The 11,886-nt window shown below is 46.7% G+C and overlaps 2 protein-coding genes across 2 annotated transcripts in view; both read right to left on the bottom strand.

Annotated features, from left to right (window-relative positions):
* PTK7 (protein tyrosine kinase 7 (inactive)) overlaps positions 1-10,018 on the bottom strand; it is an 88,134-nt gene extending 78,116 nt beyond the window's left edge. Inside the window, exon 1 of the mRNA XM_027838439.1 lies at positions 9,946-10,018. Coding sequence (XP_027694240.1) covers positions 9,946-10,018 — 73 coding nt within the window. The remainder of the gene's footprint in view (positions 1-9,945) is intronic.
* An 11-nt stretch (positions 10,019-10,029) lies between these two features.
* LOC114025044 (glycine-rich protein 23-like) lies at positions 10,030-10,562 on the bottom strand. Its single transcript, XM_027838364.1, has 2 exons — positions 10,541-10,562; positions 10,030-10,505 (listed from the first exon to the last, which is right to left on the bottom strand). The coding sequence occupies exons 1-2, from the start codon at positions 10,560-10,562 to the stop codon at positions 10,030-10,032; spliced, it is 498 nt and encodes a 165-aa protein (XP_027694165.1).
* Between the last annotated feature and the right edge of the window lie 1,324 nt (positions 10,563-11,886).

Here is an 11,886-nt window from a genome sequence, read left to right on the forward strand (position 1 = left end):
GTGTGTGTGTGTGTGTGTGTGTGTGTGTGTGTGTGTGTGTGTGTGTGACTTATCCATCCATCTACCCTCGAGGATAAACTATAAACTCCAGTGAGCTTTTAAAGTTCCCCTACATGCACAGCCTCACTGAAGGTTATCCTTCCTCTTGCACACTGAAATCCAATCAAACTGGCCTTCTTCTCTCTATTCCTCACTCAAGACATTTCATCTCCAACACTCCATTTCCCTATCTCCATGACTCTGCGGTGGCTGTGCCCCATGCCACCCCCTCCTTGTCTTCACCTCATCCTGTCTCCCTCTTCTTTTTTTTTTTGGCAATTGGGGTTAAGTGACTTGCCTAGGGTCACACAGCTAGTAAGTGTCAAGTGTCTGGACTGAGGCCAGATTTGAACTCAGGTCCTCCTGACTCCAGGGCCAGTGCTCTATCCACTTCGCAACCTAGCCACACTTCCCTCTTCTTTTAAAATGCAGCTCAGGAACCATCTTCTCATGAAGCCTTTCCTGATCTCCCCAAGTGCTAGTGACCTTCCTCCCAAACTACCTTGTACTTAACTACTTGGCGTATGTGTTTGTGAACAAATTTTATATTTATGCTGTACATGTTTTTATATTTACATGTTGTCTCTCCAGGGAAGCTAGGTGGCAAAGTGATAGATTGAGGGGCCTTAAGACCTGAGTTCAAATCCAGCTGCAGACACTTACCTGATGTGTGACCCTGGGCAAGTCACTTAACCTTGTTTGCCTCAGTTTCCTCATCTGTAAAATGAGCTAGAAGAAGGAAATGGCAAACTACCCCAATATCTTTGCCAAGAAAAGCCCAAATGGGGTCACAAAGAGTTGAATACGACTGAAATGACTGAACAGCACCAAAAGTTGTCTCTCCAGTTAAAATGTGAATAGGACCTGTTTCATTCTTTGCAATATGTGGTGTGAATATGAGACGGTTTTATTCTTTGTACTTGTATCAGCAATACCTGGTACACAGGAGTTCAATATATATGTATTGATTGATCTCTATAAGATGAAGGGTTGAACTAAATGACAGAAGTCCCTTACAGAGTTCCTTATCTGGTTGTGTCTATGTCTGCCTTACTTCCCCAGTTAAAGGAGTATTAAGGAATTGTATATTTCTGAACCTGACCCATTCAGTCCTCTCCCCGAAGGCCTGCCCTTCCCCCAACACAACCCTTGGCATAATGCTGGCAAATAGCAAGTGTGTTCAATAATTAATTAGAATCCTAAAACGGCAGCGCTAGAAAGGGCCTTATGAACAGTCCAACCCCTTCATTTCACAAGGAAAGAAACTGAGATCCAGAAAGGGCTTATACAGATAGAAAGTAGCAAACTCGGATTTTGAACCTAGGTTCTTAATGGCCAGACCCTATGAATGCTCTTACCAGGAATCTTGTCTTGCACCATAAGAATATTCTAATTTTATAGGTGAAAGAAAAAAAAAAAACAACTGAAGCCCAGAGAGTGGGGTTTGCAAAAGTTCTACAATGAGATAGTGACAAAAATCAGGACCACAGCACCCCTCTTGACTTTCAAGTCAGTGCTCTCTTCCTTTATATTATCAGTGGAAAAGTCCCTGAATAAGGAGACAAAGAACCCGGATTCAAATCCCTACTCTGACACTTCCTACTTTTAGTGACCATGGGCTAGTCAAGGCTCTCTGGCTCTAAATTTCTCCATCTGTAAAATGAAAAGGTTGGATTAGATGATCTCTTAAGTTCCAACTGCCTCGAAATCTATAATTTTGATCTCTCTCCCATTCATCATTTGACTCAGAGTCCAAAATTTCCAGGCAAGGCAATGTAGTTTCCTGGAAAGTTACTGGATGTGGAGTCTTCTAATTTCTTGTAAAATGATGAGACAAATCCTTTCTCTCTGAGCCTCAGTTTCCTTACATGTAAAATCTGGGCATTGGACTGGAAGATCTCTAAGCTCCAGCTTCTAACCAATCCATGCACTAAAGAAATTTACTATGACTACAGGCATAAAATGTTGGCCTCCTTCCCCCGACACCATGGCAAGCCCAGACTAGGGCCTGGGCAGGAGAAAAGGTAATTGTGTAATGAAACCAAATTACTATTTTGAGTTGAAAAAGACCTTAGAGGTCATCGAGAGCAATCCCCTTTATTTTTTCAGATGAGGAAATTGAGGCCCAGAAGATCAAGTGAGTTGCTCTACACTTTCAACAAGCAAGATTCACAACCTTCATCACTCAGCTTTCAACAAAGCTGATAAATTCATATACCACATCTCATTACTCAAAGGCAATGTTGATGGGCAGCTAGGTGGTACAGTGGCTAGAGCCCTGGGCCTGAAGCCAAGAGGACCTGAGTTCAAATCTGGGCTCAGAAGCTAGCTGTGTGACCCTAAACAAGTCACTTAATCCCACTGCCTCCAAAAACAACAACAACAATGGCAATGTGGGCCAGTGGGCCTAAAGTGAGAAAGACCTGGATTTAAATCCTACTTCTGACACTTGCTGTGTGACCCTGGGCAAATCACGTACTCTCTAAGCCTCAGTTTCTTCATTTGTAAATTGTGATAATCACAACTGTAGTGCTCAAATGAGGTAATATGTATGTTGAGGTTCAAATGAGATAATGGCTAAAAAGCACTTTGAAAACTGAAATGCCAATCACTGTTACTACTGTTACTATGTTTCTAAGAAATAGGAACCAAGACTCTGCCCAGTTCCTAAAAAAAATCAAGTTTCACTGATTCTCTTCATTCAGTCATTCAATGAATAAATGCCTCCTAGCTGCAGAGCATTGTGCCAGGCACTAGGGAAAATGCAAAGCTCAGATACCAGCTCCATGAGGGGTTTCCAGTCTAGGAGGAAAATAACCACAGACACCAGAAACTCTAAAGTACAATACTACCTGATAAGCACCAAAGTGCTATGTAAGGCTTCCTGAATTATCCACAGAACTAATCCAGAGGGGGAAAAGGGTGCTTGGCGATTCAATGACTCTGACTCCAGGAAGAGCTGCCAGGTCCAAGTTCATTAGCCCCTGGAGCCAAGTTGCCTTCTGGCTACATACACTGCCTCTTGACAGCATGACCGAGAAATGTCTTAAATATGGAGAAGAAAAGAGGGCGGAAAAAGTGACATGCTACACAAGGCTTCCTAAAACCACTGATTAGCTGTGCTGTGCAGGCTCCACCAGAGTGCCATAGGGCTGGAGTTGGCATGAATGCATATTGGAATATAGTGAACTCAGCTGCCCCAAGATAGGAATCTAGTCCCGCTATACTGAGGGCACTTTGACCAGATCTAGATAAATGGAAGCTGGGGGGATGAGGGGAAGGGCAACAGTACCACAAAGAATACAGGAGAGAAAGATCAAGCCCAGCAGGTAATGGATAAGACTTAAGGAGTTAACCACAGCAATACTGGACCCAAGCCTCTAACCAGAGCTGCCTGGTTCTCTTAATTCATAAATAGAGCACCAAGGGGACACAGAAAAAAAGGCACATGTTACTGAGGTTAGAAGAAAAAGGCCAGAAGAGCAGGCAGGCAAGGCAAGCCAAGGACACTCAACCCTATGAATAACCCTTTCTTCCATGGAGCTGACTTGTCAAGTTTCTCTTGACTTTCACATTTGAAGTCGAGAGCAGTAATTCCTCACATCCAATCAAATCCAAAAAATGAAGCAATAGATGATCTAGACCTTGGAAGTCATTAAGCTCAAAGCCCTCCTTTTAAAGATGGGACTACTGAGGCCCACAGAGGTTAATCACTTGGTCAGGATCACAAAGCATACTCACTGATGGTGACAGGTCTTAAAATTTGGATGAAAGGAACCTTAGAGATTATTCCAACCAACCTCTTCATTTTCACAGATGGGAAAACTGGGTCCCTGAAAGGCAATCGATCTCTCTTTCTTTCCCTCTCTTTCTCTCTCCCCTCCTTACTTTTCCTCCCTCTACTCCTCCCCCCACAGTTAAACATGACCAGATGAACACACCATGGCAAAACCCAGTAAAGACATACTTCACTGTATGCAATAGATGTGTTCTTTCAAAGTTGCTCACTGAATCCAATTTCTACATAATAAATGCAATTTCCTCACTGAGTGGCTGGTTATTAAAATTACAATTGTGTTCCTCTGGGTAAAGATTTGGCCCTGAGAATTTTTAAATTGTACTTAGGAATGCTGCAAACTTCTAAAAATTACATATATAAGAAGCAAAAGATTGTTTTCCAATAAAAAATATGACTAATAGGCAAAATAAATCATAAAATGAATGCAGATCACCTAAGGTAATTTTTATCTTCAGTAACCAGATTTAAAGATATAAAGAAGAAGTAACAGCTCCTTAACTGGAGGAAACACAAGGGTACCAAAGTCAGTTTCTCTCCTATTACTTTTCCAGAAGTCTACAATAGACTTTACTATATCTTATTCTTTCTGGGTGCTTAGTACATATGTCCTAATGCTACAATAATGAAAGCTATTGGCCTTTAGGCACAGGCTAAAAGAGTTGATACAAAAATGTAGCTGAGGCAATGATACCAACACCAAACTAAGTGGAAACAGTACACAAATTTTTGTTGTTCAGTCTTTCAGTCAGTCCAACTCTTCATGACCCCACTTGGGATTTTGTTGCCAAAGATACTGGAATAGTTTGCCATTTTCCTTCTCCAGCTCATTTTATAGATTAGGAAACTGAGGCAAATAGGGTTAAGTAACCACACAGTTAGTAAGATCTGAAGCTGCCCCTAGTACACAAATAGTGAATGCCTACATACTGGAGCATACAGCTACAATAACTGGAAATTCCCTTCCTTAGGTCAAGTCTTAAAGTAACATACATAAAATCAAATCGCTAAGTTATAAATTCTTTAATGGTAAATATCAATACTCTTGAGTTTCAGTAGAAAAACAGTATGATGCCAAGTGGCAAGAGCCCCAAGGTGGAAGTCAGGAGACAAGGTTCTATTCCTCACTTAGCTACCAACTAACTCTCTGAATATTAGCAAGTCAAGAGTATCATTCTGGGCCTCAGTTTTCTCTGCTGTAAAACGAAGGCACTGGACTAAATGTTCTTTATATTCCCTTCCAATTTTGACAATCTCTGAATCTATGAAAAGAAGATGAGGTAATGTGGCAGAGTGGTTGGAAATCGTGGAACAGGAAGACCTGAGTTCAAGTCCAGCCTTTTGACATATATTGGCTGTGCGCCTTTGTCAGGTTACTTAACCCTCAGTGCCCCAGGCTATTTCCTGATAGTTAAATTGCAGAGTGGTTGCCATCAGCATTGATAAGTTTTCTCGACAAGAGTTTCCTAAACAGAAGAAATCAAAGATGTGCTCCTAAAACTAAAAAATTAAAAGTAGTATAGTATAATATAGTATAGTGTAGTATTAGTATAAGTACCTCTAAATGTAGTATTAGTACAATATAGTAGAGTATTAGTAGAGTATAACAGAGTAGACATAAATTAGCAATAATATAGTGAATCTAAATTAGTAGAGTATAATACAGTATTAGTCTTTTATAAGCATGGTATTGCATTAGTCTGATGAAAGCATATAATATAGTATTAATATGGTACAGTTAAGTACAGAATGAGTATAGTATAGTATTAGTCTAATGTAAGCATAGTATATCGGCAGCTAGGTGGTTTCGTGAGAGATCAATGGGCCTGGAGTTGGGAAGACCTGAGTTCAAATCCAGCTTCAGACACTTACTAGCTGTGTGACCCTGGGCAAGTCACTTAGCCTCTGTTTGCCTTAATCCACTGGAGAAGGAAATGGTAAACCACTCCATTATCTTTGCCAAGAAAATCTCATGCACAGTATGGTTCACAGGGTCAAGAAAAGTCGGACACAATTGAACAACAACAACATAGTCTAATCTAGTCTAGTATAAGTGTAGTATAGTATTAGTATGGCATCGTATTAACTAAGCCTAGCCTACAGTCTAGTGCAGTGTTAGTACAGTATTAGGGGTATGTTGTGGCGTGGTCTGGTTCCTCTGTGTTTCTCTCGGGGACAGCAGGCCTATAATGGGGGGGGGGGGACACACAGTTCACTCTAGCCTATAGAATAAAAGACTCATCGACTTGTACAATGGAAGAGCTCTGGACTAAGAATCACAGAACCTAAATGACAATCCCAGCTCTGCTACTCACCTGTGTGACTTTCTTAAACTTTCTGAATCCCAGTTTTCAATAATTTGTAAAATGAGTATTTTAAATTTTAAATTTCCTTCTAGCTCTAAACTGATGATCCTATAGCCATCTAGCCCAACTCTACCATTTCACAGATAGGGAAACTCAGAAAGGCAAGGTGACTTTCCCAAGGTCGTCTAACTTAAGAGTGGCAAAACCAGGACCCCAGCTTAAGTATAGTGACTCCCAAGCCTAGTGCTTTTTCCGTTCCTTCAAAGCAGCAAAAACCTGGTGCCCAGAAGCCTCAGTGGGTACCAGAATACACAAGAGGAACCCAAATGGCAAAGCAGGTTTATTTCTTTGATATGGCAAAGTGAGCAGGATAACCTGAGTCCAGAGATTGGAGAGAGAATATAAATGACAAAAGCTCCCACCAGGAAACCCAACCAGTGGAAGGAGAATCAAAGAGGAAGAAAGGGTGATGATACACTTATCTCTGTCTACTGAACCTTTTGCCTAGGGCTACTGAGGTGGTGCAGTGGATAGAGTGCTGAGCCTGGAGTCGGAAGACCTGAATTCAATTCTTCCTCTGGACACTTAGCCTGTCTGCCTCAGATTCCTCAACCATATAATGGTTTAAATAAAATAGCACCTACCTTCCAGGGTTGTGGTGAGGCTCAAGTGAGATGAAAGCACAGTGCTTGGCACATGGTAAGTGCTATACAAATGTTAAATATTATTATTATTATTATTATTATTATTATTATTATTCTTAGGCAGTCACCCAAAATATCCATTCATTTAACAAGTATTTACAACCACCAATCACAAGCATAGCACTGTGGGACCCAGAGGGAACAACTGTAAGACAGTCCCTCCCTTCCAGGAGTTTCCATTTTAGTAAGGGAGAGAACATGTCCACAAATAATTATATTAGGTGGTAAATAATGAAAGCTACATGAGTGGTACAGATGTCCTGTAGGAGTTCAGCGGACTGAGACAGCTTTTTGTTTTTGCTGGGGTGATTATCTAAGGTGGTAAGATTTGAAATTGGAGGATTTCAGTAGACACAGAAGGGGAGGGAAGACATCTACAGAATCTTAGCATGTTAGAACTAAATGGAATTTAGAAGTCATCTAGCCTAATGCCCTCATTTTACAATGAAAGCCTATGTTTGAAGGCATGCTCACATTCAGAAAACTGAGTAGTACAGTTTGGCTTATATAAGGGAATAGTGAGGAATTTTTTAATGGATATTAAAAAAAAAAAAAGGAAGGTAGATTTGGACCAGACTGCAGAAGGCTTGAATGCCAAAAGAAAAATCCTAAAGATAGTGGGGAGCCATTTAAGATTTTAGAATAGGGAAGTGACATGATAAAAAGCAGTATTCTAGCAAGACTGATCTGTCCATCTGGTATAGAATGAGTTGGAGGGTTCACTCCCCGATTCTCTTACCCCTCCCCAACTTCTCAGAAAACCTATTCACAGGGTTTCCTAGAGCTGCCTGAATATGGTCATAAAGTAATGACCAATCAGGCCCAGAATGGAGAGCCATTTTATGTGTGCCCCCCACCTCTCCAAGAAGCAAGGGCTTTGGGAAGTAAATGGCAGAGCGACTGAGAAGCCAAATTGACTAGTTCAGGAACTGAGTTTCCAAAAGAGAAATCCCTCTTCTCTTCTACCATATTTATCACAACAGGGATCTCAAAGTTTGGAAAGTTACTGGACCATTTACTTCATAATTACTCAAACTTCAAAACATCCTAATCCACAACAAGCCCAGCTGCCTGGGCCCCTCTCTTTCTGGCCTTATTAATACTCTGGGGTCTCTCCATGCAAAGTCTTGTTAATTAATTACGTAGTTAAACAATGAGATGGAAAATTCTGCTGTGATCTATTAAAAAAAATCACTGCCCCCTGAAGTCATGCTGTCCAGGGGTGTGTTGAGCCCCGGATTTCACTTAAGGACAACAGGCGCCATGGCCACGGCCATGGGCTGTGATTGTTTACAGCACATGGACAGGTTCCACACCAAGGCCCATTTGGTGGAGTTGATTTAAGGCTCTCATTAAAATGTTCCTTTGTTGAGCACAAGGCAGCTTCCCCTTCACACACACACACACCAAGAGATTCCAGACCTCATGTCCCATTCCTTGAGCTCCCTCTCGGTACCCCCCCCATTCCCTCCCCTCCACCACCACACACTAACGTCACAGGATTAACATCTGAGGAGTTGGGTCTTCTCCTCACCGAAGGAATTTAGCATTTGCTGTACATGGGCACTGAGGCTCCAGTTCCACAAGAATACCCACTCCTAGAACTCCTGGAACACTCCTTTCGAGGAGCCATCACAGCATAAAAAAAGTACTAAAAGGCAGAGCCTAGAAGACAGCCTTTTCCCATATGGTTAGAGGACTCGATCACAGAAACAACCACCAAACTTCCTTTCAGAACAGATGTGGACCCAGCCATATGTAATAACCAATACACCAATCACATTCCTCAAGGGGTCTAAGACAGTTCTAGAAGTAACCCAGGACTCCTTTACCTTTATGTGTAAACACTTGTTTCTCCTTTGCTTCCACCAAGTCCTATGACCTGAGGCACAAAAAGTAAAGATAACAGAAATTCACCACCTCTAAACCCCCCCCCAGTCAAATTCACTAAACAGGTGTCACAAATATGACTGGGTCAAACGTGCAGGACAAGCAGAAAGCCAAGAATACTGCCAGAAACTTCATCTCACAGGGAGCACAAGGTCTCAGGGAGCAGCTGCTATTATGGGTCAAGAAGGCCAACTATCTCAATGCTGCTCCAGAATTCTCTGCTTCTTCTGAACCAGCTCCTCTTAGGTGTGAGCAAGCCAGCAATTAGGATGGCCACAAGCTTGGGGGAAAAATGGGAAAGGGTACATTCAGGACAGTGTTAAAAAATATAGGACACCAAATGATAGAGATCACACACACACCTCAAACGAAAGTGCCTGGGACCTACAAGGAGAGAAGGGATAAACTTTTCTGCTCGTACCTTCCAATCCAAGGCTAGATAAATAGAACGAAAAGGGCCAGTAGGTATGAGCTTTTTTCAGCCTTGGCCCCCACCATCCAAGGCAGAATGGAGACTGGGGAAGGGGGTCAAATCCCCAACTGAGCAACCGCCTACGACCTCATTATCCACCTCTTCCCCGGGCCAATCATGCCCGATTTTGGCAGGGGCCACCGTAACTCCCTGGTGCCAGCGGCAGTCTGTGCACAGCCCGTACCCAGCCGGCCTGAGCAGCTCCTCCGGGAGCCGGGCAGGGGGCTCGCTGCCCCGGATGGGCAGCGGGGGGGGTCCCTAGTCCGTCCCCTCGGTGCGCGCTTCCCAGAATCCCAGATCGCTGCTTAGCAGAAGGAAGGAGGAGGGAGCCGGACCGGCTTAACAAAGGTCCATCCGCGCTGGGGCGGACGGATGGATGGATGGATGGCTGGATGGCTGCGAGGAAGCTCCAGCACCCCCCGAGCGCATCCCACCTCCCCAAAGAAAGGGCTCCGCCCGGAGCCGGGCATCACCCCGCCCCGCCAGGCGGCCGGCCCCAAGCGGGTAGGGCTCTGCGGCTCTCCCCACTCGGGCCCCCGGAGCCCGGCAGCCCGCCGTGGAGGCAGGAGGAGGGGCGCCCGGGCCAGGTCTCTCCCGGCAGGTACGGCAGAGCCGTGCCGGCTCGGGCAGGGAGAGGCCGCTGCCCAGGTGGGCTGCCTGCGCTCTCCCCCTGGGCGCCGGCCCCGCTCCGCACCCCGCGCTCTCCTCCCCAGGGCGCTCCGCTCCCTCAGTACTCACCACCCAGCAGCAGGAGAAAGCCGAGCAGCGGCGGCCGGCGGGAGCTGCCCGGGGCCCCCGGCTCCGCTTCCATCGCGGCCGGCTCTAGAGGAGAGGACGAACGAGGAAGAGAGGGAGCGGGGAGCGGCTCCGCCGCGCGGGGCAGGACGCGAAGGCGCTGCTGCTAGGAGCCGGAGCCGGGGCCGGACCGCCGCCGCCGCCGCCGCCGCCGCCGCCGCCGGAGCCCGAGCTGTGCCGAGAGCAGCCGAGCCGAGCCCGCGCGCCCAGTCCCCCGAGCAGCCCGCAGCCGCGCGCCGCCGCCAAGGGAAGCCCCGCCCCTCGACGCCCCCACAGAACCCCTGTCCCGGCGGCGCGCACCGCCCCCCTCGCAACCCGCCCCCCCTGCAGCCCCGCCCCTTCAGGATACCCCTCGCCCAGGCTGCTCCCAGAGCCCCGCCTTCGCAGAGCGCCCCGCCCTCTCAGAAGCCCACTCCCACCACCCCCACCCCCGCTCAGCCGCAGTTGGGAGCCGAGCCCCGCCCCCTTAGTCCCCCCACCCAAGCCTCCATTTAGAGCCCCGCCTTCTCAAGCCCCCAGCTCCGTGTCAGCCTGGTACCCTGCCTCCTTAGAACCCACATCTTAGTCGTGGTGCGGAGCCCGGCTCCCTTAGAACCTCCTCAACCTCAGCCTCAGAGTTTCATAAATTGGGCAGGATCTGGGAAAGACCTGGTGGGGATGAAGGGCAGTGAAGGGGGAAGGAGGAAGATGGAGATGATGTGGAAAAGGGGGGGGGAAGGCGGGGGCGGGGGGCGGATAATGGGGATAGAGAGGCGAGTAGGTGAGGGTGGTACGGGAAAAGAAAAGAGAGGGGGGAGGATGGTGTGGGAAAAGACCGGGTGGATAGGAAATGGGGGACAGTACAGGGAAGGAAAGGGAGGGATGCAGGACAATGTGAGAGATCTTTGGGGGAATAGGAGACAACGTATTGAGGAAGGAGGGAGGTGAGAGGGAATAGTGTGAGGAAGAGAGGTGGGGAGAATAGGGGACAGTGAGAAGAGAAAGGAGACCTGGGTGGGAAGGGGAAGAGTCGGGGAGAGACACATTTGGGAGATGGGAATGATGGGGAAATTGTTTTTGAGAACTGGACAGTTGGAGGAGACCCTAGGAATTGTATACTAAGTCATATGGGTCAGGCTTGGGGCTGTCCTCAAAAACTACAAACAGGGACCCCAAGAAAAATAATCTCAAAGAGTTGGGTGATTTCAGACCAGTTGTTTAGTCCAGGGAGAGTAACCCAGTAACCTTAACTCCTACATCAACCTTAGAACCACTGTTTCCTTGGTGTCCTCAGGACTTGAAGCTAATTTGAATCCCCCAGGACATGGCTGCCAACTGGAGAAGACTCCACAGGGAAGCTGTGGTCTGGCTCTGGCCCAGCACCAATCTGAACCTAAAGCTAGAAAAGGCTGGCCTCAGGAATGCAGCAAGCAGAACCTTATTAGCCAGACAACTTCAGTCCCAAGTCCATTAGTGGACAACGTGAGCTGCAGGAAGCCTCCATGACCGGGGTGGGGTGGCTGGTTAGGTCTCTAGTGGTGGGTCTGCCTGGCGTAGCCCTTTTTCCAAACCTCTCAGTGGCCCCCTCCCCTCCCCACACACACATTCTTCCTTTGTTGTAAGAGCTGCAAGGGGTGTAGGAGGAGGGTGTGCAAGAGACAGACTCCACAAGATAGGCTCCAGCTGCTGCTCACTCCTTCAGGATGTGCTGGGAGAGATCACAGTGTCTTCTTTTCCAGTAGGCTGGGAATGGGGGTGGCTATGGAGTGGAGAGAGGGACCAGGACTGCAGGGGTCCAGCTTAGCCTTCACTTCCGCCCAGCCTTAAGCTGAGAGGATGGTGGGGGGAGGGCTTCCAGAATCCCAGAGCTTTGGGTGAACAGCTCTCCCTCTGCCCCAGTAACAG

Source organism: Vombatus ursinus, unplaced genomic scaffold, assembly GCF_900497805.2.
Source record: "Vombatus ursinus unplaced genomic scaffold, bare-nosed wombat genome assembly UNPS02014826.1, whole genome shotgun sequence".
Lineage (NCBI taxonomy): Eukaryota > Metazoa > Chordata > Mammalia > Diprotodontia > Vombatidae > Vombatus > Vombatus ursinus.